The sequence below is a fragment of the Zingiber officinale genome, chromosome 1B, assembly GCF_018446385.1.
Source record: "Zingiber officinale cultivar Zhangliang chromosome 1B, Zo_v1.1, whole genome shotgun sequence".
Classification (NCBI taxonomy): domain Eukaryota; kingdom Viridiplantae; phylum Streptophyta; class Magnoliopsida; order Zingiberales; family Zingiberaceae; genus Zingiber; species Zingiber officinale.
In genome coordinates, this window is record NC_055986.1 from 170,846,032 (window position 1) to 170,873,986 (window position 27,955).

Below are 27,955 nucleotides of genomic sequence, written 5' to 3' on the forward strand. Positions count from 1 at the left end.
AAATCTGAAAACAATAGAAGTTCATTAGCAAAGGATGGATTTAGAGATTGGAAACATCTTAGTGAACGACTTAAAGAACATGAAAATAATATTGAACATATAACTAATATGAACACTTGGAATGAATTAAAAATGTGATTAGATAAAAATCTAACAATTGATAAAGACTTACAACAAGAAATTTACAAAGAAAAAGAGCGTTGGAGACAAGTTATAACAAGAATAATAGCAACTGTAAAATGTTTTTCTAAACATTGTTTGACTTTTCGAGGATGTAATGAAAAACTTTATCAAGACAATAATGGAAATTTTTTGGGGTTGATTGCAAGATTAAGACTATGACAATAATTGCTTTTGATTATGTGATGCAAGATCATATTAGACGTATTCAAAGTAATGAAATTCATTATCATTACTTAAGTCATAAAATTCAAAATGAGTTGATTTATATTTTAGCTAATAATGTTAAAAGTGTTATCATTAATAAAATTAAAAAAGCAAAATATTTTTCAATAATTCTTGATTGTATCCCAGATATAAGTCATCAAGAACAAATAACTTTTATAGTACGATATGTTAATATGTCAGGTAATAAAGTGAAAATAGTGGACTACTTTTTAAAGTTTCTAAAAGTAGATGATACATCTGGTTTAGGACTCTTTAACGAATTACAAAATGTGTTAAAATCACTTGATCTTAGTATCGAAAATATTAGATGTCAAGGTTATGATAATGGTTCCAATATGAAAGGAAAACACCAAGGAGTTCAAAAGAGGTTACTTAAAATAAATCCAAGAGCGTTGAATATGCCATGTGTTTGTCATAGTCTTAATCTAACTCTTAATGATATGACACATTCCTGTGTTAAAGTTGTTTCTTTTTTTGGAGTAGTGCAACGCATATATACATTATTTTCAAGTTCTCCTAAGAGATGAAAAATTTTACTTAATAATGTGAAGGGATTAATTCTCAAATCTTTGTCGAATACTCGTTGGGAAAGTCGTATTAAAAGTGTTCAAGCTATTATATTTCAAATTGTGGAAGTGAGAGCAGCTTTACTTGAATTAAATAATATTTGTGATGATGCAGAGTCAATAAGTGAAGCTGTAAGTTTAGTTAATTCAATCGAAAATTTTGAATTTTTACTTGGTATGATCATTTGGTATGATATCTTATTTGCTATAAACATGGTGAATAAGAAATTACAATCAAAACCTATGTGCTTTGACTCTGCCATGAAATAATTAGAAGGTGTAATCTCATTTTTTGAAAAGTATAGGAATGATGGTTATGCTGCAAGTTTGACTATTACTAAGAGTCTTGCATTAGATATGAATATAGAGCCAATATTTGCAACAATGACAATTGCTTCTATAAAATGTAGATTTGAGCAAATGAAAACCTTTGAAAATATATTTGACTTTTTATTTGATTTAAAAACATTAAGAACTTTGGATGATGATGAATTGAGAAAATATTGTGTCAATTTAAAATCTACTTTAACTCATGACAACTTATGTTGAGTTAGATGATTTATTTACTGAATTAAAAATATTACAAACGACTTTACCAAATATGATAATGTCTGCAATTGATATTCTGGAATTTATTCAAAGTGTAGATTGTTATCCAAATGTAGCAATTGCTTATAGAATTTTGTTGACTATGCTTGTTACAGTAGCATCGGCTGAAAGAAGTTTTTTAAAATTTAAATTATTAAAAATATATATGAGATCGTCAATGTCTCAAGAAAGATTAAATGGATTGACAATTTTAAGTATTGAGAAAGACATCTTGGAAAATCTTGAAACTGATAATATTATAGAAGATTTTGCAAATAGAAACACTAGAAGAAGTTATTATAGATAAATGATATATTATTAGAAATTTATTTGGGATCTCATTTTATTCTTTTGCCCAGGGCCTCCTGAGTCGAAGGACCGGGACTGCTTGCAAAAATATTAATATTTGATTTTGAGTTGGAAAAATATATATAATCTTAGAATTTATGATTATGACTATAGCTTAGGTCGAATGAAATTTGAGTTCGACAAAGCAATTATAATTTGAAATAATTTAAATTTGTGTTATTTAAATTTTAATTTGAATATATTTTTTTAAAATTATGAAAAATAAATAGAGTAAGTTTTGCTTATCCGTGAATAATTAAATAAAATATTATAAATTTAAATTCGACTAAAAATTTTTTAATACGAATTAAATAATTTTAGAATCGATTCGAAAATAACAAACAAAACTCCATTCATCAGCAGCCTTAGATGTCACGTGACGAAGCTCTCCGATGAAATCTAGATCGTTGAACTTATCTAACAGTCCGATAAAGTAAAATAAAAATCATAGGAAAAAATATATCATTCCAAATTCCACGAAGGACTTCTGTTAATAAATAAATTATATGTTTAAGTTGAAATTTCCAACGAACACTTAAAACATAATAAAACGGGTGAAATGTTTCAAAAAGGCAAATAATATCCATGTTGGTTTAAATCATATTGTTTGTTTATGCTATAAAAGCATAAATTAATATGTTAAGATAATATTTTAATTCCATATCAATTTTTTTAATATAAATGTGATATATTTTTTATTCCATAAAAACATAGATTTTAATATGTTGAGATAATATTAATTTCAGTTGATATGGTTTTCGGATAGACCCACTCATATTCCTTTTAGAATTTGTTACTAAATTTATCATAATTTTTCTAACTAACTAATCTGTTTATTTTTCCCCGATTTTGGCGTTTATGCTATAAAGCTATAAATTAACATGATAGATACAATTTCATCTTTGTTATCATTTTTTTGACAAGACTTCCTATCAATTGGCAAGACAGATAAATAGAAGATGATAGAATTTTTCTAGATACAACTAGAGCGCATCCACCGGTGTGACTATTGAAGTGCCCGTTGGTCATCTCGAGGGTGTTTCAATCGGTCGCCTCTAACTCCTTCTCCGCAACTAGTCTGGTCATTGCCAAAATTGTCCATACTGTTGATCTCCTCCATCCTGACGATCCCTCCTCTGAACAAGTAAATACAATTTTTCTCTTTATATATCCCTTCTTTTTATTTTTCATCTTGGTGTAATTGCTTAGTTCACCGTTTGAAATTAGGATTTCTTCTGTTTGGTGTAATTTGAAATCAATTAACATGTTTCAATTTGATTATATTTTTAAGTTGTTTAATTAATAACATTATGTTTCTTGATTCGCAGTTTACACTGGAAACGATTCAAACTAATCCTAATACACCCAGGAGTTACAAGTTGAACATGTCAAAAGATGTCGCACCAATGTGTGTTTTTTCCAAATCTAACCAAGGTAAGCATTTACTTTCATTTCTTTTCGAGCATACCTTAAATCTAAACCCTAACTCATAATATTTATTATTGTCCCATATAAAATCATTGCTTGCTTTTCAACGGGGTTAAGTCTGATCACAAAAGTAATTCCTAATGCAGAAAAGATCTCGGTGGAGGGGAAGTTTGAGTGTAACTTTGACATGGAACCTCAAAATTTAAGGGCTTATAGTAATTTATGCCGCGACAGAACGAACAAGGCTGCGGTCAAGACCAGAAAAGTCCAGGTCGATACATTTTATTTTATTTTTACTTTGTCGACTCATTTTATTATTCCTTTGTTTTTTTTTGTTGAAAAGCTAAACCCTTGTTTGTTTATTTGTTTTAATTTTTCCTTACACAATTTTAGGTTCTCGAGAATGATCATGGCATGTTCATGACGCCAATGCCCGGCCAACTTCCATCTAGTTCGAAGGTAGCATTTTCTTTTGTATAATACATCGATCGTTATTCCTTTATTGCATTGCCACACATTTGCACTGCAATTGTTAGATCCTCTAGTTTTTATCTTCAAAACTCTTGTTTTGACAGGAGAAGAGAAAATTAACCCAGTCTAAACGGCAGGATGCCAAACGAGTACGAATGGACAAAGGAGAAATGTTGAACATTCTCTTTAGACTCTTCGAAAGGCAACCCAATTGGAGGCTGAAGCAACTGGTCCTAGAGACTGACCAACCTCAGGTACTAACTACTACTTCAAACTGTCTAGACCTACAAATGAATCGATAGCTAATGTCTATCGCTTGCCTTATACCTCGCTCAAAGTTATTTAGTATGCTAACTAGATAGCCTGAATTTTGCTGTTCTCGGTGATTTGTTTTTCTCAAGTTTAATTATTTTTATTTTATTTTTGAGCAGCAATTTTTGAAAGAGATGTTGCGCGAGATTTGCGTGTACAACAAGAGAGGACCAAACCAAGGAACCCATGAGCTCAAAGGGGAATACAAGATTTTTGGGGGGGATCAACAATGAATGAATGCCCCAGGTAAAAGTTATACTCTTTGTGTTCTTTGCGTTTGATTGATTCCCTCTCGTATCGAGGTTCACCCCAATTTGGTCGGTGTATGACTGTCTCCACTGTCATCACAGGCACAGAGTGTACTTGGTATACTGCATTTGCTCTAGAAGATCAACAAGACCATCGAACAAAAGTGGACTGTCTCAACATCATCATTCTTTTGATGGTGGTGGTAAAAGTTTTGTTCTTCATATTCTTTGCGTTTGATTGTGGTGGTGGTTGTATTTCTATGCATTAGTTCATGTGTGGAATTGAATTGTACATTTTGATAGTGAAATTTACTATTACTTACTTCCATCGTACTAAAATTTAATGAGTAATGAGGATTGTAATCTCACTTAGGTATGAGGAGATATTTGTATTTTTATAATTTACTTTGTCGCCGATGACAAATTTTTATGGAATCAGACCAATTATTTCTATGATTAATATAACCAAATTGAATTACCAAAAAAACATTGGCACTATATCTTATTATACTAAGAACTTTTGGCTCAAGTGGCATGCTAGAAAATCGGCATAGAATTTCCTTGTCTTCGCTTGTGGTTAAAGGAAATAACTGTAACAATTGTTTCCCATCGATGAAATATTAATTGTTATGGTAGTATAGTTGATAGAACTAAAAAAAAATTAAAGATAATTTCAATTAATATTTTAGAGAATCTGATTTACTCAAATAAATATGGCAAACATGTAAACTATTTGGGTGCATCTGTTGCAGAGAGATTATCAAAAAAAAATTCACAAGATTTGACCAGTATGTTTTAAAAAATCGACCAAACAAGACCAAAATTAATTTTTTTAAAAAAATAATAAAAAATATATTTAACTGATGATTTTTTTTTAAAAAAATAATGATCAATAAAAATTTTAATAAGTTTCCAATCAAAATACATTTGGGTGCTATTTTTTTTTAAAAAAAAATACCGAAGTATTTTTTTAATCAATTCATCAGTTATTTCTATAAATTATTAGTTGATAAATTTTATAAAACTATTTAAAAAGGTAAATAATATCCTTGGTTTAAATCGTATTGTTTGTTTACGCTATAAAAGCATAAATTAATATGTTAAGATAATATTTAAATTCCACGAATCTGACATCCGCATTGTGCGCGTCCGTTTTGTTTTTTTTTATTTTAACTATTTTTAAAATTTTGAATTAAAAAAATAATTAAAATATTTTTTAAGATTTTATTTCTAGGATTCATGGTTCCCAATTGGGTTATAATTTATAAGCTATTTTTTTAAGATTTAGGGTTTAGACTTCCTAATTGGGTTGTAGTATTTAGTAAAAAAAAAATAAACAATAACAACAACAACAACAACAACCAAGCCTTTTCCCACTAGGTGGTGTCGACTGTATGAATCCTTTTACGCCATTGAGCCCTATCTCCTATTATATTATCATCTATATTTAAATAAATTTTATCTTATTTTATTGTTGCTAACCAAGTCTTTTTTGGTAGTCCTCTTCCTCGTTTGATATGCATGTTTATCATGGTTTCACATCGCCTAACTGGAGCATTTATTGGTCGTCTAAGTACATATTCGTACCATCTTAAACGTGTCTCTTGGAGTTTGTCCTCAATAGATGCAACTCCGACTTTCTCTCTAATGCTCTCATTCCTTATTTTGTCCATCTTCGTATGTCCACACATCCACCTTAACATCCTCATCTCTGCAACTCTCATCTTATGCTCATGTGCTCGAGTCATAGCCCAACATTCAGCTCCATATAACATAGCAGGTCTAACTGCGGTTTTATAGAACTTACCTTTAAGTTTAAGAGATACTTTACGGTCACATAAAACACCCGACGCTCCCCTCCATTTCACCCATCCTACTTGTATTCTATGTAAGACATCTCTCTCAATCCCTCCATCATTTTGTAAAAATGATCCTAAATATTTAAATCTCTCGATTCCGGGCAACTCGTCCTCTCCTATCTTAACAATTGTTTCATTACTTCTAATATTGCTAAACTTAAATTCCATATATTCTGTCTTTAATCTACTAAGCTTAAAATCTTTCCCTTCTAGTGTTTCCCTCCAAGATTCAAACTTAGCATTTACTCCTTCACGTGTCTCATCTACCAAAATAATATCATCTGCAAACAATATGCACCACGGTACTGTGTCTTGAATGTGTGCAGTGAGTTCATCCATAATTAGTGTAAAAAGATAGGGACTCAGGGTTGATCCTTGATGTAACCCTATCTTTATTGGAAATGCTTCAGTTACTCCTCCTGAAATCTTTATTCTGGTCATTACATCCTTATACATATCCTTAATTAGTTCAATATATGTTACGCTAACACTTCTATTTTCTAAAATTCTCCATATAATTTCTCTTGGGACTCTATCATAAGCTTTTTCTAAGTCAATGAATACCATGTGTAGATCTTGTTTTTGCTCCCGATATTTTTCAATTAATTGTCTAAGGAGATGTATAGCTTCTATTGTCGACCTTCCAGGCATGAACCCAAATTGATTTTCTGTCACTGTGGTCTCCTTCCTTAATCTTTTTTCTATTACTTTTTCCCAAAATTTCATAGTATGACTCATTAGTTTAATACCCCTATAATTTGCACAATTTTCTATGTCTCCCTTGTTCTTATATAAGGGAACTAGAGTACTTATCCTCCATTGATCATACATTCTTTTCGTTTTCAATATCATGTTAAATAATTTTGTAAGTCATTCAATACCTTATTTTCCTAAGCACTTCCATACCTCTATCGGAATATCATCTGGTCTAACGGCTTTTCCATTGTGCATCTTATTTAAAGTTTGTTTTACTTCTGAAGTTTGAATTCTACGATAAAAATTAAAATTTCTATGCTCATTTGACCTAATTAAATTACCTAAGTTAAGTTGGTCACCTAAACCTTCATTAAAAAGTTGATGAAAATACTTCTTCCAGCGCTCTTTTATTTCTCCATCATTTACTAATATCCTATTATATTCATCTTTAATACATTTTATTTGGCTAAGATCTCTTGTTTTCCTTTCTCTCACTTTAGCTATTCTATAAATGTCTCTTTCCCCTTCTTTTGTATCCAATTTTTGATATAAGCGTTCAAAAGTTTCATTTTTTGCTTCACTCACTACTTTCTTAACTTCTTTCTTGGCTATTGTATATTTTTTTAAGTTTTCCTCGTTCTTACAAATATATAATTCCTTATAAGCTATTCGTTTTTCCTTTACTTTCTCTTGTACTTTCTCATTCCACCACCAAGATTCTTTATTTAGTGGTGCATGTCCCTTTGACTCACCGAGTACACTCTTAGCTACTATTTTCAACTTTGATATCATCTTATCTCATGTTATATTAGAGTCATCGTATATTTCACCTAATGCTTGTACTGCTTCCTTCTCCTTAAATATATTTTGTTTCCCATCCTTTAACTTCCACCACTTAATTCTATGAATTGTATATATTTTTTTTCTATTGATACTATGTTTGAGGCGTATATCCAATACTACTACCCTATGTTGGGTAGTTAAGCTTTCTCCAGGGATGACTTTACAATCTTTACAAATCTTTCTATCCTTCTTCCTAACCATAAGAAAGTCAATTTGCGATTTATTATTCCCACTTTTGAATGTGACTAAGTGTTCTTCTCTTTTCTTAAAAAACGTATTAGCTAATATAAGGTCATATGCTATCGCAAAATCTAATATAGTTTTCCCTTCCTCATTCCTCGTTTCAAATTCATAACTTCTATATACTCTCTCATATTCCTCATTTTTCACTCCGACATGCCCATTTAGATCGCCTCCTATTAAAATCATTTCATTTGGTGGGATATTTTATAATATTTCATCTAAGTCCTCCCAAAACCTTAATTTGGTAGTTTCATCTAATCCTACTTGTGATGCATATACGCTAATTATGTTCATAGTTTCTTTCGCCACTATTATCTTAAGGGCTATAATTCTATCCCCTTTTCTAACTACTCCTACAACTTCATCCTTTAACAAACTATCTACAATGATACCTACTCCATTTTTTGCTTTACTCTTTCCAGTGTACCATAACTTAAAACCCGAGTTCTCTATCATCTTTGCCATCTCGCCTATCCATTTTGTCTCTTGTACACACAAAATACTAATTTTTCTCCTAATCATCATATTTACTACCTCCATTGATTTACCAGTGAGAGTTCCTATATTCCATGTTCCAAATCTTAGATTATTAGTTTTCTTATCATATTTGTTCTTATCTAACCTATGGTGTGAGAACTTTTGCCTATTTAACACTACACCCAAGTTCTCATGGAGATGTAGCGGTCCTTGCTGAGACGTTACAGTCGGACCCTGTAACGCGAACTCTTGCATATTTATCACTACACCCGAGTTCTGGAGATGTAGCGGTCCTTGCCGAGACGTTACAGTCGGACCCTGCAATGCGTTCCTTCCGGGGAACAACCTAGTATTAGCACAATAGTTTAATAGATTCATTCATTGAATATTTGTCATAGTTTGACGCTGGCTGGCAACCCTCCTCCTTTATCCGGGCTTGGGACCGGCCATGACCGGTCATCATGGGCGGAGTAAAAAATGAAAAAATTTTAATTATTTACGGAGTATTGTAATGTGTTTAGTGGATATATTCATGAATTAGGGATTTATATAAGGAAATATTGATTTTTTAAAATTTAAAATCTAAAAAATAATAGATTTCTTCAATTATTTTTATTATTATTATTTTTTAAAATTTTAAATAAAAAATTAATTAAAATATTTTTTAAGATTTTATTTTATGGTTTAGGCTTCCCAATTGAATTATAATTTTTAACTTATTTTTTTTAAAGATTTTATCCTAGGGTTTAGGCTTCCCAATTAGGTTATAATATTTAGTAAAAATAAAAATTAAAAATGAAATAAACTTAAGTATTTATGAAATATTATAATGTATTTAGGGGATCTATGTATATATTAAGGATTTATATATAGAAATATTAATTTTTTTAATTAAAATCTTAAAAAAAGTAATTGAAAAAAAATCGGATATGCTGTACGTGTACAGTAGGGCACTGTGCCGTAGTTCCAGCATGTGATTTAATTTATATTTAATTGGACTTTTACTTGGTGTTGGAGTCACATAATTAATTCATTTATTGTTTATTTACTAAGTCAGAAATAAAATAAAGGAAAATGTGATCAGTGTTATAGGGGAACAAATCACCTTTTACCACGTGTGATCGGTGAATGATTTTAATTAATGTTCTGAAATCTGGATCGCTAGTTAGTTTAACCCTAAATCCACAGTACGTCGAAAGTAAAAAAGTAAATGAACTGTTCTACTAATAATAAATCTAATGAAGATAGGAAGGAAACATATATTTTAATAACAAGCTGGAATAGCTCAGTTGGTTAGAGCGTGTGGCTGTTAACCACAAGGTCGGAGGTTCAAGCCCTCCTTCTAGCGATTAATTTTGGATTTTCCCCCCAGCATAATTGTTATGAATTCTGTCCCACCATTCAAATCACTCGCATTATATATGACCCCGATTATATAAAGAAATATTCATTTTTATTTTTTTAAAAGTAATAATTGGTTATAATACAATGTAATCAATTTTATCCTTATATTTTTCTTAAATAAATACACATTTTATATTATTTTTATCTTATACACTCAAATAATTAAAAAAATCTTTTTCTTAATTAAAAAAAAAGAACAGCTCTGATTTGGCATTTCGACACATTTATGTTAGTTAGGTTCATAAATTTTCGCTGCGGCGGAGCGATCGCCCCGGCCATCGTCCAGAAGCTGATGAGGAAGCTGACGAGGAAGCTGATGAGGAAAGTGAAGAGAAAGAGTCATGTGCTGTGCATGACCACGACGACGAGGCCTGCTGCCTTCCAACGCCAGTATGATCCTTTGAGCTACTCCAAGAACTTTGAGCCGACTTTCGATCAATTGGACGATGATTTTCAGCATTTTAATCACACTTTCTCCTCGAGGTTCGCCCCTGCTGCTGCATCTGCTTGGAGTTCTTGTGATAAGCAGCGAGATGTACATGTGGTTCAGTAATTTTCTTTGTTTTTTTTTTTTTGTTTTTTTTTTTTGGGGTGGGGGGAGTACATGGATTTAATTTGATGTTTTCTTCTTCTTGTATTTTCCGGTAGATTAGTTGAGATGTCGGTACTAGCTATATTTGTTTTATCTTAAAATTTACAATGCCGAAAATTTAACCTTTTTAATTAGAAACATTAAAAAAAAACAGATCTTAATTCTCAGTTCAATTTGCGCGAACAATCATACGTAGAGGATTGAAGAAGTCACATTTAGAAATTAGGACGATGATATCACAGACGACTAACTCCCTGATACCCTACAATCGACTGCAATATATATAATGGTGTCTACAAAACAGAACTCTGTGACTGTGATGGACCTTTACACAGATCTAAGTTTTTAGTCACATTGATACAAATTTCTTTTTAATTATGGAATTAATTAATCTGGAAAATTCCTCACTCAAAAAACTCCCATGAGCATGATTTTTTAATAGTGTATATATATATATATAAAGATAAATTATAAAATGAAAAACATTACAACTAAGCATGGTAGGCTACTGACATGCCTATACCTTGAAGAAACAGGAGAATTAAGCGCACACACATGCATCCTCCAGTCATGCATATATATATATATATATATAAACACGCACATATGCACACCTTCAAATTAAGCCTTGTCCCCTAGCTAGCTAGCTAATTCCTTAATCTCATGGCCAGTATTTCTCTTGCCTCCTTCTTCTCCGTCGTCGTCGCTATCCTCGCCGTGCTCCTCCTCGCTTTCGTCGAAGAACCGCCTCCCTTCAATTCCTTTTTCACTTTGAATTTCCACAAAAATTTCCATCTCCAGCATTGCAAGCACCATCATCACCATCACCGCTTTGAGTCTCCTTGTGACGACTTTCCGCCGGACTTTCCTCCACCGGACACCGAAACTGCCACGTTCCTCTGCGTCGACAGCAACGGTTGCTGCAACTTCACCACCGTGCAGGCGGCCGTGGATGCCGTCGGTGAGTTTGGTCGGAAGAGGAGCATCATCTGGATCAACCACGGCGTCTACTAGTACGTACGTGGATACATACGAGTAATAATTATAATTGAAATTCTATTACAAACGATCGAGCAGTGGAAGAATAAAAAGAAGAAAAAAAGCTCTAGCTTAATTTTGATATTAATTTCCTTAATTTTAAGAGTTTAATTTTTTTAAAATTTTTTTGGGTTAATCGAATTAATTAATTAATTAATTAGTGAGAAGGTGACGATACCGAAGACAAAGGCAAACATCACGTTCCAAGGGCAAGGCATGTACACGACCGCCATTGCCTGGAACGACACCGCCAACTCCACCGGTGGCACGTTTTATAGCGCGTCCGTCGCAGTCTACGGAGTCAATTTCATTGCCAAGAACATAAGTTTCATGGTAATTAATTAATTCTATTTATTAATATTAAATATTAACATATATATACGCGTACGTACGTATCGTAGAATGTTTCGCCCATTCCGAAGCCGGGCGACATGGGAGCGCAGGCGGTGGCGATACGGGTGGGAGGCGACCAAGCGGCCTTCTGGGGTTGTGGCTTCTTCGGGGCGCAGGACACGCTGCACGACGACAGAGGTCGCCATTTCTACAAGGAATGTTTTCTTCAGGGCTCCATCGATTTCATTTTTGGTGATGCAACATCCTTGTACCAGGTAATTAATTTATTAATTAATTATATATAGATATATGACAAACAAACAAACGGCTGATTTCCTCCTTAGTAGCTAGCTAGGTTACCAAATTAATGATTGGATGGAGTAAAAATTACATGTTTTTTTATTATAAAAAAAAACTGAACATTAATTTTCAACTCAAATTCATTAAACTTTAGTTAGAGACATAGTATTAATGTTTTTATTTAATAAACTCTTTAATGAAATAATTTACATAATGGTTGAGAATATTTCTTAAATAGAGGACGAGATTTCTACTTATTAAAGTGATTAGAAGTTTGCTTGCGAAGAAATAAAGCGTGCCTGACACATACATGGGTGGCCGGTAGCCTCCCTGAAAACCGTTAACATGCATGTCCTGATTCCTAATTAAGGCCTAATTAATTAAGTATGAAATAAGCCACTTCGAATTCCCATGCATTGTCGGCCACAATGCAACCTTTAATTTTGCACAATTCTTAATTTCTTAGGAGTTAGGACAGACTTGAAATTAGGCGACTCCAATTCATCGATGAAATTAACTTACGCGACGTACGGTAATCTTAATTTTCATACAATTTTTAACTTATAACATTTACATGAAGGGGGCTTTAATTTGATGTAGGTAGAATATAATTATGCATCTTGAACGCATGTATATATATATATCTTCAACCTTAGCTTGTCTTTAACATTTTTCTTACTTCATATATATATATATATATATATATATCTATTCCGATATATCGACTGCACTTATGTAATTAATTCTTCTCCTCCTCAGAACTGTGAAATGCTATCTATCTCAGCTCCGGTACCCACCGGACTAAACTTCATTAACGGCGCAGTCACCGCCCATGGGCGCACATCGGCCAACGACAGCACCGGCTTCTCCTTCGTCAACTGCAGCATTGGCGGCACCGGCCGGATCTGGCTGGGCCGGGCGTGGAGGCCCTTCTCCCGGGTCGTCTTCATCAACACCTTCATGTCCGACGTGGTGGCTCCGGAAGGATGGAATGACTTCGACGACCCCAACCGAGACCGGTAACTAGTTCTAGCTCGATGATCTGTCGACTATATATAACATTTTAAGTAATTAATCAATTATATAACATATAATTGATTTTTTTTTTAAACAAAATATTTTTTGGGATGGGGAATTTGCAATCTTTCAGGACTGTGTTTTATGGTGAGTACGAGTGCAGCGGTGCTGGTGCCAGTGGGGCTATGAGAGTGGCTTATGCAATGAAGCTGAATGAGAGTGAAGTCGTACAATTTCTGAACATTTCATTCATTGGCGGAGAGCAGTGGCTGCAGCCTTTTGACTCTCATCTTTTGCTTTAATTTATTGATATTGATCATATTAATATTATTTAATTAAGGGTGTAAACACTGTTCACTATATATCGAGCTAGGTGCATATTTGAATTTCAAACTATATATGGAAAACATCATTTCAATTTCAATTCAATTTTACTGGATTTATTTTCGACTTACTTCAGTTTTTGCATTTGGATCATGCCATTTTGATTGACTCTTTGAGTCCGGTCTTCGTTTGTTGTTTGCCTTCTCATAGGTATACGTAAGGCACATGCGGAATGACTTTACCCATTACCTTTTGACTCTTTGACTCCTTCAAAATCATCGTCATATTTGACTCGATAATGATAATGACTCGGACCACTTATCTGGCTCACAAGAACACTTCAATGGGTCTGACCCATTCGTATAGATTAAAACAATACTCCATGCATGTAATTAATTATTTGCCTCTCGATCTGAATTCGTAATTTTGTATTCCTCATTAATTATCACAAAAGCTACCAATAGGCTTATAGAATCGTCAGTCGTCACAAATGGATAGACGACGACTCAAAGCATCTTCCTCCCATTTCATTCAATGTAAATATTTATATTTTATTTTGTATTATCAAATAGTAGAATTTCCTGTATGAAAATGAAATGATTCGCGATACACAATGTAAAAATAAAAACCACCTCTTTTTAGAATTTTATTTATTATAGAATTTTTGTATAACTTCAGTCATTGTCACTGATAATATATTAAGAGATTCTGATTATTAAAATTTTACAGTATAGTTTAATTATTTTTTATTCAATATGGTTGAATCTCCAACAATATAATTGATGACGACCTAATTATCTAAAGCCATGCTAATTAATGAGCACTACAATCTCGACACTTCAAAAGTTCAACCTGATAATTTTATCAATATTAATATATATTTTATTTAAAACAAAAAATAATGAACTAGTAATTGATGGGGACATATATAAATTAACACATCCGATCCACTCATTCAATGACTTGTGCGTTCGTCTTACCCATTTGTGTGGTAGTTCCTCCTTTGCCTCTTTTACACTCAATAATTCTCCTTGGACTTTATAAAAAATAATATGTGGCCATCTTGTATAAAGTATATCGATCATCTTCTAGAAATATTCCATGAGTAGTTTAATCAATCTACATCTTATAGCATATGATATGATATATAATAATATGTATGTACATGCCATTGATTAATATATATATAATAATTAATTCTATCCTTATCTATAATTCTTAAAAGTAGAAGTCATCGTCGACCTTAATATTAGGGTTGGAGGTTGGCCTACTTGCTGGCATCCATTGGGCGTACATGGCATCGGCGAAAAAATCATCACCCAACTGATCTAAGTTTGCGCTTGAGTTGTTCGACTCCGGAACAAATAAGCTAATTTCATTTTGCGAAGCCTGTTGCTGCTCTCGCGCATGTTGGCCATGGTGACTTGGTGCATAGTATTGGTATTGCTGTTGGAGCTCCATGGGCATCGCGCTCGGTCGATGAACCGACGACGAAGACGACGACGACGATATAATTGGCTCATTGAAATTGTAGCCCCTGATAGAGTGAACTGTATCCAGGATTGGATATGGGTACGGCCCCGACATGATGCCCGTGAATTGTTGGACCATGGATCGAAAGTTGGCCGTGTCGGTGTTCAGCATCGTGGTCGGGGCTCGTCGTGAGGCTCTGCTTCTCCTTCGACCTGACTTGCCTACTCGCCCTTCGATGTTGGCCTTCGCTGCTTGGCCATTGATTGTTGGACTCGTCGATGCGGCCGTCACAATGATCGAGTCTGATGCATCGGCGGTGGGCGGGGACGATGACGATTGAGTCCAAAGGCCAAGTGGAGACCATTGGGTCGGACCGGAGGTGGTGTCGCTCGTAGCCATGGATGATACAATTGAATTAATTAATTGGCAGTGCAGATCGAGATGGCACATGTAGTAGTACTAGTGTAAGAAGGGTATGGTTGTGATGCTCGGCGGTGGATTTATATAGGGATTCGAGGATGTCCCAGATGAATCTTGGCCGTCAGATTTCATCGTGGACGATGATGAATCACACAACCGAGGGCAGGATTTGCTCGGCCCCATGGCTTCTAGATGAAGGTTTGTGGATTCGAGGAAGCTTCGTTTTGACCCGAGCGCAATAGACTTGCTGGGTGGATTAAGTTTGCTTTTTCCTTTTTTTTTTTTTTTTTCGCTTCAAGAACAAGCAAATATTATTTATTTGTAACTAAAAAAATAACCGTGAATATTAATTTTAAAAAAATGGCAATATGTGGACCGGTCAAATCGTGCTCACTAATTGTATCTACAAAAAAAGATATGATAGGTCACCAATTTGCACGAGTTTCAAAATTCCTAACACGCATCAAATCACATCGACCTCACTTATTTTTATTAATTATCCTTTGCCACAACAAACTCCAACTTGGAAACTTGTGTTTCCAATTTCTTCGAGCAACAACTTACTTTAACATTTATCTTATAACAGAGTTTACCATTTATTTTTAAAAATTTTAAATTGTGAATCTATTTTATTATTATTATTAGCATATTAGATATAATCATTATAAAATCATTTTATGGAACGCCATTTCGAAAACTATTAACTTTAACAAATCAAAATTAGTTTTATTATAATAATTATTATTATTAAATAAAAGAGAAGGATTTGTGTGACGGTGTCAAAGTGGGGCACGTTAACCAGAAGGAAGAGCGAAGGGGCAGCGGAAACGGTGGAGCCCGCGGTGGTGGGAAGTGGACGACTTGCTGATGCTATGGATGACGTCAAATGGGGAGGGGTCAAAGTAAGCTCCTTTGACTGGTCGTTGAATTGTAGCGGTACGTGGTTGAACCGGGTCCGGTAGATCAATTAGGGAGATGGGCCGCGCGCGATCAGCGGTGAACCGGTCTACGTCCGGGCTCCCGAGGTTTGGACTGTTGACTCTGATTTGGTCTTTTATTCTTTTTGTGTTGAGCAATTGAATTACTTTCTTAACATTTTTAAAGATTATTTTGACTTTTTGGGTGTCAAAATGATGGCTTCGGACGAACAGGAAGACTTTGGGAATGTGTCAGTCAGATAAATTGTAGACTCATTCAAATTAATCAAAATACTATCAACGTTAGAGGGGCCCAAAGTTTAAACAAAAAAAAAAAATGGCAACAAAAGTTTCTAGATAGTTTGACGGTTAGATCAAGTATCAGATGTCAGTTAAAGTGAATGCTCTTACCATTTATTGATTTATTCATCTAACTTCGCACCTATTTTTAAAATTTAAGGAGTAAATTCGCTAAATATTATAATCCAGCATCTCTAAAGTTTACTAAATATCATTAGTTATTTGAAAAGTATTTTTATGGGACTGAAAAGCAATATTTAATTTCTTAAAATATGTGAGGGTTGCTAATTATTAAAATTAAATGACGAATAATTAGATAAAGTTAAACCATTTAAATATATATCTTCTAGAAACAAATATTTAAATGAACCAAATAATTTAATTTATTTTAAATTTGACTTAATTTGATTATCGTATCAAATAAATTTTCGACTTCGACTTATTTACATCCCCAGAAGGATTAAAGCCATACCATCGAGAATCGTGTTGTTTTTCTTAAAAAGAAAACAAAGAGAGGGGACATTTACCGAAATAAAGATCATATTTAGTGGATTTGCATTTAATTTCTCCAAATAATAATAATAAAAGATGGTGCTGATGCCATGGCAGCTATTTAGATGGAGAATAAATGTGTAGTAAATAGACGAACAATATCGCGTGTAATTCTTTTGTAAAATTTACTTAGAAGAGAGAATTCTACTGTTTGCCACTGAAAATGTACTTGCTGTTCTATGGAAGGACCCTTTAAAATTTTTAGTAATATTACTAAATATTCTCCTATAATTTATGTATTAAGGGCAAAGTATCTAAATGAAACTAATAAATTCTTTCAAAGTGGTTGAATGATACTCGGAAAATAAAAGACAAATGGTAAGAGAACTGTAATCAATAACCAAAACTTAAAGAATATTTAATTTAAAAAACAGTTGTTTTAGCACACCCTAGGAAACTCGAGCCAAGCCAATGTAGCCCAAGGCAAACTCAGACCCGACTATGCCAGATCGACAACTTGAACTAGGGACTCAGACACAACAAATTCGCATCAATGGTTTGAAAACCAGACCGGTCATTGAACCGGTGTGATGATCGGATCGAGATTTTTAAGATTTGACCGGTTGAACCGATGATTCAACCGTTATATATATATATACTTCAATAATTAAAAATCATGTTTCAATCCTGATTAAATTTGTGATTTTAACCGATTTCAAACGATTTTGACCGATTTTTTTATTTTTTCGACTTTAATGGTGGACCGGACTGGATCAAGAACCGATTCACGGTTCAATCAACCGGTCCGATTTTCTATTCGCACCCTTGGTGATGACAAATAAAATAATAAAATGATACGAGTTCCATATTTCAAGGAACATTTGACCTGTGAAACATTTCAAGGATAATTAAATTCATATTTAATGGGCCAACTACATTGCCTTATCTAATATTAAAATAAAAGATTTAGTGCAACAAAAAAAATGCAATCAATGGTTGCAAAATTTAACTTTTTCAAAAAATAAAGGTTCAACTAATTTCTCACGCAATCAATTTTGTGGATTGCCTTTCCACAGGCTCACCAGCTCTTTTCAAGTACAGCTGAAGACGTATGATTTATGAAGAGAGAAAATAATCAATAGCTAGAGAAGTATGATTTATGAAGAGAGAAAATAATCAAATTATTTTAGAATTGTTGCAATATGAAGAACGTGATTAGAGGATAAATATCAAAGGTTAATGATGGATTAACAATTCTGGATAATCAATCAAATTAAGAATACTATAATTTAATGCTCCTATTAAAGATAAATGACTTACAAAATACACGTCATCAAGTAAAACTAATGAAAATATAACTATTGAAGTAGTATTTATAATTTGCTTTTGAGAAAGATCTTTAGATGCACAGTTTCCGCATAAATAACAAATGAATATAATTCAAAGAGTTGAATATACGGCTATGGAGGTGACAATATGGGAACCACAATAGAACACTACTCTTATTTTCACTACTTGGAAGAAAACATGCTATTATTTACTCTTGTTTTCACTAGTTGGAAGAAATCATGCTATTATTTACTCTTGCTTTCACTAGTAGGAAGAAAATATGCTACTGTTTAATTTGGGAGTAAATACCATGGTCAAGTCAGCACAGATCACAGCCTAATTTGCTTAAACTAGTTCTTTTAGTTTCTGCTAGGAAAGTAAAACTACTTCAAATATGTTGATCTAGCCAAGTCATTGTACCTTGTGTTACTAGATAACACATTATCCATACTCACCTTGGTTTTACCAAGTATACAATGGTGAAGGCAACGGCTAAAAAGAAGCATAAACCTCCAACAGTCAGGTAAGCAGTGCCCAGAAAATCATTCTTCCCACCAAGCCAACTTGATGTTGATAGCACCAAAGTTTTCTTGCCACTGAAACTGTAGGTGTTGTAGTTATTTTGCAGCTGAACAGAAATGACATCATTCGTATTGAGATCCTGCTCAATCCTCCCATACAACTTCCGGAATGTCGGAAGTGCAGCAGTACGCATCCAAACAATTAAATCTTCCTGTTCACTCAACTGTACACATGAAGTAAATAGAAAATCAATTGTGTCTGTTTAAAAGCACAATACTTAGATGACATCTCATTGGTTTTGCAAAAATTGTGAAGAGAAGATTCTCACTGGTTATGCTGGGTCAAGTTTTGCACCACCTATGAGAGTGCTGTTCTGGAAATTCCTTGGATAGACATCTTTTCCAAACTTGTGATTCCTTTCACTCTTCCAAGAAATGTCTTTCTTGTTTACAGTCAAATTTCTGTTTCTAATGGAAAAGCTATATGTATCATTGAACAAACTCCAAGCTATGAGACCACACGGAACAATTGGAGCACCATTTGCTGTCCTTTCTGGATCACAGCCACTGGTTTCATTTGCCTCACTACCTTTCCTTAATTGTGCATCATTTCGGCTCTTCACATACCTGCACTTTTATTTAGATAATAAGTGAAGCTTGCAAACATATCATGATTCACAAGAACTAACAATGACTAGTAATTCCTTCCGAATCCCATGACATTTTTATATTTAGAGGATGTCTCAGTATATACCTCCTATGGTTCTGGTAGAAGTTATCAAGTTGATAGTACACATAAATAGGCTGACTCATGTGTTTTGGCACCTGTAACCAACAATATGTCGTTCTATAAGTTAAGACTAACACTCAGTGCCACTTATTTTGTATCTTTAAGCTATGCTCTAATAAAAGGGAATAATAAATACCTTGAGAGTTCTAGTGCAGGTTTTGTTTATTGTATCGTTCTGAATGTATGCAACCTTCATGCTAGCCATGTTTGGTGGGACGCAATCATCATCATAGCGATACGCAATCTCGACAACCTGTACAAGGAAACAAGGAATTGCACTTGTGAAATCATTAACTCCTAAATCCATGGATCTGTCATTATAATATAAAGGTAGATTTTACCATACCTTACTGGAAGCCTTTAGTGCTGCAATGCCAATTGGGACAAAGATGACACCGATGAGAGTAAATACAGAGATTACCTATAAAAGATGATGTCACAAGAGTAAGAAATATCTGCTTCATTTTTTATGTTAGCACAACTTTAATATCTACAAGGGAAAAGCTTAAATCTTTACCCATCTTGGAGTGAGAATAGGTTTGCATGCTGGAAGCTCTTGCTGTGTAAATCTTGAATCTGAATTTGCAAGAGTGAAATAATTAGCTCCAGTGAATAATATTCAAGACTTCATGCATTAGGAACAAAGATCAATTTAATGAACCAATTAAAAATCAAGTAGATTTAAAAAAAAAAAAAGGAAGAAATTTTAGAAAAACCAATCAACAAGAGGGAAGAGGAAGAAGTATCGAAGAACCAAAAGGAACAATTTTTGTATAAGGGGTTACACTTGGGGCGCTTGGAATTCCTCGTTGTAGCCGATGCGCCCCCCGATGCGGAGCTGGAACCAGCAGCGGAGCCATTGCTGTATTGCATCGAGACGGTCGCGAGAAAGATCGCTGGGTGGAAACGGAAAAGGAAGAATTTTGAGAATCAACTACTGTAAAACTAAAAGCCTTTATCAACACAAACGAATAAGAATCTACAGACAAAAAAAAAAAACTTACCCTTCTGCAGACTCCACTTCACTCTGCGTATCAAGTTCCTGAATGCGCGGAATATCGCCTGATAGATTCCGAAAAAGAACGGGCTTAAAGATTTGGAGCGAGATCAACTGCATATAAATCCTTATTCGAATGTGATGTAGAACACGAACGAATTGCAATCTACTGGAAAAAGAAAACTTACTTGTCTTCCCTTTGGGGTACTTCTCTCTGAGAATACGAATGCCTCGGGATCGATATCGGCCACGGAGTCCTCCTCGTTCGACTGCAGTGAATGGAGAGAGGAGAATCGGCCCTTTTTCCTCGCCGGCGGACGAAGGTGACGGAGAGGAGTCAAAGGGCCGTCAATATGGGCGTGATCTCGAATGCCCTGTTCGCTGTAAATTTCGTGAGCACAGATCTCAAAGGCAATGTGAAGATGACGTGGACATCGGATAAGGCCATTGTTTTTTTGTTCGCAACCGATTGCGATTAGTAAAGAGGTAACTTGCTGTCTCATAGCCGACCCAAAAAAAATTTCTCCGAGGAAGTACGTCCGATATTATATCTCTCTTCTATTATATACTCTTTTTTTTTCAACCTCATGATATTTGCTCTAACGGTAAATTATCTTAAAATCCTCCATTAAAATTTAAACTTTGCAGGTAATCTTATATCAAAAAAAATTTTATTTTCGTTTCATACAAAATTATTTTCTATATGACCTAATTGTCCCTTATTTTTTTATAAATAAAATCTCAAATAAAGTATATTTCCTTTTAAATTTAGCACATTTAAATTTGAATGAGTAGATTTCCTATTAAATTGAGCATAATTTTTTTTTGTTTAATATAATTTCTCCTAAATTTAGCACAGATTCTAGTACTTTTTTTATTTAATTAAGCACTATTTAAAGAAAATCTAGTATATTTTTTATCCAATTAAACATGACTCTTTTTTCACTTGACCAACCAATCGATTGACTTAGACTTAATCGATTGACCCAATCTATTTAGCCAAAGTTAATCGATTGATATGAACTCCCAATCGATGGTTAAGTGAAAAAAAGTCATGCTCGATTTGATAGAAAATATATTAGATTTTAGTTTAATGTACTAAATTTAGGAGAGGAATTATATTTCATTTTTGAACTTTTTAAACTAAAAAATGAGGGACAATTAGGTAAATTAGTATTCATTATATTTGGTTACAGAATGAAAATAATTTTTTTTTGATATAAGGACTACATATTGACTATGTTTGGTTGGGTGTAATGTAATAGAGCTTGTAATGTAATCAAATTTATAATGTCATATAATGTAATCTTGATTACATTACTATTTTTGGTAATATAATGTATGTATTCTTTGATTACAAGGATGATTACATTCTTTTATTTGGTATCCATTATTTTTTATAAGGAATGTAATTCGTATTATTATAAAATGACAAAAATATCCTGCGACTTCTATCGACGGCCGCCACACCTCTGTCGGAGCTCACGGCCGGCGACGACGGGCGGTTGGCAAGCGACAGCTAACTAGGGGTATATTCAGCATTCAAATTTTGATTAAACAGTGACCTCGTAATGTAATCGGATTACATAGTATTTACTTTGTAATCCAGATTACAAAACTTGATTACCTTTTGTAATCGAGATTACATTACATTACAAGTTTAAAGTTAAATCAAACAAAATAATCAGCCTTGTAATGTAATCCTGATTATATTACAAGATAGATTACATCTTACCAAACGTAACCATAAAGTTTAAGTTGTGATAGAAGATTTTAACACAATTTCCCCTTGTTCTAATCATCCTTAGTATTTTTGAAATTACTTGCTTAGCCTTGCACAAGACAATTTGCTATGATTTCTTTTAGGGGAAATGGTCTTAAAATTCTCAATCACAATTTAAAATTTACATGCAACTCTTATGTCAAAAAAAAAAATTATTTTAATTAAATATAATGGACACCAATTTACTTAATTTCCTCTCATTTTTTAAGTCTAAAATGAGATATAGTTCCTTCTAAATTTAGCATATTAAACTAGAATTTAGTATATTTTTTTTATCAAATTGATCACGACTCTTTTTTCATCCGACCAATCAATTGGGAGCTCATACCAATCAATTGACTCAGGCTGAATCGATTGAGTCAATTAATTAAGCCTAAGTCAATCGATTAGTTGATTAGATGAAAAAAAAGTTCTGCTTAATTAGATGAAAAATATACTAGATTCTTTTTAAATAATGCTCAATTGAATAGAAAATATATTAGATTATTTTTAAATGATGTTAAATTAATAAATTTAAGAAGAATTATATTAAATCATATCCAATTTAATAGAGAATATACTCGATTTAAGTTTAAAAGAAATTATATTTTATTTTAAACTTTTTAACCTAAAAATTGAGAGGTAATTACATAACGATGTTTACCTGAAATAAAATAAAATAATTTTTTTTTTTAATATGGGAACTACATTTAAAGTTTAAGTTTTGATTAAGGATTTTAAAATAATTTACCGTTCTTTTTCAAGCTAAATAATATTTTATTAGTATATACTTGATTCCTAATCTCCATCAGCTTTTATTCATAATTAATTAAAAAAAAACAGACCAATATTTTTCTATAATGGCATATTGATAATTTTATAAAGTTTAATAGGATATAAATGTTAAACTCTATTTAGGAGTGGCAACATGAAAACGAACAATTTATTAAATCTCATCCTTTATTTTGGGTTTCGATTGGATCTTTTAGATTTATTAAATCACATCCAATTTTATTTTATTCTTTTTATAATTTGTTGAAGAAGTTAATTTTAAAATCAATTTATTAGCTCATTTTAGGAACACACTGTGTGATTTCATTCACTTTAAATATAAATTTTGGAACTTAATCCGTCCTGAAAAACTTATAAACAACCAAAACACCTCAACAATCAACTTATGAAAGCATTTTGTGCATTTGAGCAATCAACATATATATGTATTCTGTTGCTCTCAACAGGTCGTTTTTCTTCCGTGTTTAAATGCTTGTTGATTTTCTTCATTGTGTTCAAATGTTGTGTGCGAGTTCATTTACATGTAAAGCATGAATTTTAGAACTTGACTTAGAATACCATAAACAATCTAAAATAAGTCAAGCTTGTTATTTCCATAAGATTAAAAGTTCTACAAAGAAAGAAAGAAAGAGCAAGGGGAACCATCTGATTTTTAAATCACTACAACCGAAGCTGTTCGACGATGAGATTTCTATGCCTCAAATTAGCGATGTGCTAATTGTGTAGGCATCGGAAAAAAAAGTGATACTTAACATAGCCTCATACCAAGGGCTCATGCTTCTTTTTATATCAGTTTTTTTTGTATCGGAGTATTTCGACGCCTAAGTAGTCGATGGTGCCATGAACAGCCACATGAGGTTTGCCGACCTTCACTCTGACAGCAGATATCTGAGGATGTTTGAGCAGTGTTGTATTTGCAATCAAGTGAGCTACTGACTCCAAAAGGTTTTGAGATGGACCCTCCACAACTTCCTTAACTATACTGAAGATACAAAGCAAGTGAGAGGAGTTAAATCTAACATAGCAAGCAAATATTGGAATCCACACAAACAAAATAATTTTATTCGGGGAGAAAAAACTAAGAAAAAAGTTCTTTAAACATAATAATTTCAAAACAAAATGGAATATTGGTTAATACATAACCTTTTCCCGAGTTTTAAAATTTGATAAATGAGTCGAATTTATTACTACTTCAAGAAGCAGCATATTTGAACATAAAATATTGAGTCCTATTTCGATATGCAGCTTGTTCATGTGCCTATGTAACCATTGAAATATGTCAATATTGACTTGATATTACTATTAAGGGGGTGTTTGATTCAAGTTATCATGCATAACCTTGGTTATGTGATTACCAAATAATCACATAACCAAGGGTAATCATATAAGTAAGGTTATGGAGAATAAAACATTTGTTTGGTTCAACCTTTGGAATACTCATTTTGGGAAAACAATTTGAATTTTTTTTTTTTGGGGATACTCATTTTGGGAAATTTTTTTTTTGAGAAATTTTCTTTGTTAACCCCGGAATCAAGTAAAACCTCACACTTCCAAAGTAATCATATTCCGAGTTATATCCCCCCATTTGCTGACATGGTGGGCATACTCCATTACATGGGAATCACTCATTACTTGAACCAGGATTAAATAACATAACCTTAGGTAGATAACCAAGGTTATCAACCTTCAACCAAACATGCCCTTAATGTTATGAGAAAATCCTTGAGATAGGGTATTTGCTAGATCCTCGAACCTAAGCTCAAATTCCAGCTTTAGGCAATTGACTGGAGTCAGCTTGGGGTGGTTGGAATTCAGTCAAGCTGAATAATTGGGAATCTGATTTGCACAAATTGATAGGGGCCCGTCAAGGTTTGGATGGTCTGATCAAAGATATAATTTGCTAGAAGTGGAAAAGGTGGGGCATGGGCTATGGTTGGATTAAGATAGAGTTTCAGTATCATTTTTCAATCAAGCTGAATAATCGGGAATCTGATTTTCAATCAATCATTTTTCAGAGGTGGGGTTTTTAACTTCCCAAGTCAAAGCTCTTGATTGTTTCAGTAGCTCAGTAACCTGTTTCCCCCTAATCCCCTTCCATGTAGCCTTGGGCTTGCTTTATAGGACTCAAAATAAGTGACAAGACATAGGAGGATGCTAAGTACCAGAGAGCTCCCTGTGCCAATAGCTAGTTTCTTCTAATGGTCTCTCCAGGCTAATGAGAGGTTCTCAAATTCCCTTTGACTGACACCATCCCACACAGATTAGACGCTGTTCATACTGCTACTTTTTCAGCACGCATACCACACTTTTGACAGTCAATGTTATTAATGAGTAATTTTACCCTCAATCAATAGGCCCATAGGGCTCAAAATAAGGTCCATCAATCAACCCAGTGCTGATTGCTTATCAATAACAAGTTTGGCTCAAATTAAGCCAAGTTGGTTTGCAATATTTCAGTTTGCACTAAATGATTCCCCTATAGGCATAGCAGAAACCTTAGATATGTAAAACAGTTGGAGAGAACAATAGGTACTTCCAACAATACAACCGACAGATCTTCATAAAGATGCAATCCAAAGATACTGAATCATCTTTGTCATAGTATAGAATGTCTCACAAATACTTGATAGAGGCTAAACCAAAGACTTGAAATTCAGAGGTTGTTTTTTGTTTGTTTGCCTCCCTCTATAGGATCAGATTATAATGTTAAGGGGCCAACTAGTTCAATTACAATAACAAGGGTACAATCAAAGCTGTCTCTCCAATAGAAACAAGCACTTGGAAATAAACAACTTATTAAGATGAACAATTTTCTCGATATCAATAGTAAATACAATGCAACTGAACCCTTTCATTTGGTAACTGTTGAGAGCTATTTCCATGCATGATAGAACTTAAAATAAAGATAAAAGAGAAACCACTGACTGTTGTAGTTAAGAAGATATATGGGAAAAGCAACACCTACCGGTATATGTCAGTATAACTGACTGTATCGGAAATATCATCAGATTTACCAGCATCATTCAAGTCTAACCAGGCATCCACATCAATAACAAACTTTTGCCCTAGCTTCTTTTCCTCTGGTTTCACTCCATGAAAACCATGAAACTTTAAGCCTCTTAGAATCAACTTATCCTTATCAACAAATTCCCGTTCACCCATGGATGGACCTGAAAAAATGCATTTGCTTTCTTTTACTGCACATGTAACAGGAATAAGGAGAACATAGATTGATGGTTGAGTTATTATGAAGAGTTTTAAATGAGAAGGTTGGTTTTGCAATCAATTAATTGATAAGAAATAATTTTAGAAAGGAATCCTCTGGTTAGATTAAGAATGTTAAAATTGGAAAGCTCCAGGAGGAAAAGTAGAGATTTGCATCCATGATTCAAGAAAATTTTGTATTTTTAGGATCCTAACATTTTAATCATATCTAAGATCCCTGGACAATTATAGAGCATGAAATCTTACATTCCAAACCACGGAAATTTGAACAGGAAGTGATAGTTAAATAAAGTATGAGAAATGAAAGGAATACCCAATCAGACTAAAGCCAGTATAACTAGAAACATACTCATGTTTATCAGGAGAGGAAGTTGGAGAGGAGGAAAAAATAGGGAGAAAATTGAGAGATGTGTAAGTTGATCTGTCACCTCGGAGAGAAAGTGAAAGGGAGAAAAAAAAATTGGAGAGACAGATTTGAGATTTAGATAACAAATACACTGTTTTTCTACTGAAAATTAGATAAATACTTAGTAGCACCGTCGTTTGCCACACAACGATTGATCGCCCGCAGCCTCTTCTCACCAAATAACTTCTTCCCAAAATAAGCACCGCACCGTACTCTCCTCTCCGATCTCTTCCCACCAAACATCTTCTTTTCTAACTGACGCTCCCCGCTAGAGAATATAATATTAGATTAAACTATCTATCTTCTCTAATATCTATGTTGGTAATTTCCTATCTTCCTAGAAAACCACCTACAATCTCAACAAAGAAAGTAAAAAAAAAGCAATAGAACGCCTGTCAGGCCCAAATTCGAAGATCTGCACGTCAGATCAGAGAAAATCGTATTCAATCACCAACTACAATAGATTATCACAAAATAAAGCATAGAGGACATGATATCGACACTGGGGAGGATGGCATGATTACGATACCTCTCCGTGATTTATCTCACAGATGTCTCTTTCTTTCTTTGTCGATCCCCTTTCGCTTCGATTCCTCGTTGTGCCGTCGCGGGATGCGACGATGATAAGGCGTGGTGGTATTAGGCGGTGATGGGCTGCGTGGCTACCGAAGTTCGACGCATGAGTGAGTGGATCGAATCTGATCAACACTGATTAGGCTCGTTTGTTTCAACGGCTCCAGCCCAGTACGAGACCCGAACCGTTTCATGCACAACATGGGCCTTGACCTGTTGAATCTGAAATTTGTAATTAAAATATTTAAAATGCAAACAAATAAAATAAAATAAAATAAATTTAATTCTTTTTTTTTTTTTTAAAACGCTAAGTCCTTCTAAGAATTGATGACAAAAAAAAAAGTTACATTACTTGCAAATAATCGTGAAAATTTCAGTCTTAAAGATATTTTTTAACAAATTAATATCGTATTACTCTTTAATAATTCACATGTCTGATTTTGTATATTGTATGAGGGAAATA

General features: G+C 33.5%; 2 protein-coding genes, 1 non-coding gene and 2 pseudogenes across 5 annotated transcripts; 3 read left to right on the plus strand and 2 right to left on the minus strand.

The window, feature by feature from the left end:
- Positions 1-1,740: 1,740 nt before the first annotated feature.
- On the plus strand, positions 1,741-4,354 carry LOC122045174 (annotated as a pseudogene).
- Positions 4,355-9,761: 5,407 nt separating this feature from the next.
- TRNAN-GUU lies at positions 9,762-9,835 on the plus strand. The gene has a single exon. It is a non-coding gene; the product is annotated as a tRNA-Asn (tRNA).
- Positions 9,836-11,146: 1,311 nt separating this feature from the next.
- On the plus strand, positions 11,147-13,473 carry LOC122045181 (probable pectinesterase 8). The gene is made up of 5 exons (XM_042605292.1): positions 11,147-11,496; positions 11,683-11,854; positions 11,923-12,129; positions 12,914-13,173; positions 13,305-13,473. Exons 1-5 carry the CDS (start codon positions 11,147-11,149, stop codon positions 13,471-13,473), a joined length of 1,158 nt encoding a protein of 385 aa, XP_042461226.1.
- Positions 13,474-18,412: 4,939 nt separating this feature from the next.
- Positions 18,413-21,098, minus strand: LOC121992176 (annotated as a pseudogene).
- A 2,759-nt stretch (positions 21,099-23,857) lies between these two features.
- On the minus strand, positions 23,858-27,603 carry LOC121992192 (dihydroneopterin aldolase 2-like). 3 transcript variants are annotated; one of them, XM_042546403.1, is made up of 4 exons: positions 27,449-27,538; positions 27,128-27,131; positions 26,254-26,458; positions 23,858-24,270 (listed from the first exon to the last, which is right to left on the minus strand). In XM_042546403.1, exons 3-4 carry the CDS (start codon positions 26,448-26,450, stop codon positions 24,078-24,080), a joined length of 390 nt encoding a protein of 129 aa, XP_042402337.1. In that variant the 5' UTR covers positions 26,451-26,458; positions 27,128-27,131; positions 27,449-27,538; the 3' UTR covers positions 23,858-24,077. The 3 variants fall into 3 exon arrangements, with proteins under 3 accessions (XP_042402337.1, XP_042402330.1, XP_042402344.1); XM_042546396.1 differs by lacking the exon at positions 27,128-27,131 and having other exon boundaries at positions 27,449-27,603; XM_042546410.1 differs by lacking the exon at positions 27,449-27,538 and having other exon boundaries at positions 27,041-27,131.
- Positions 27,604-27,955: the final 352 nt, after the last annotated feature.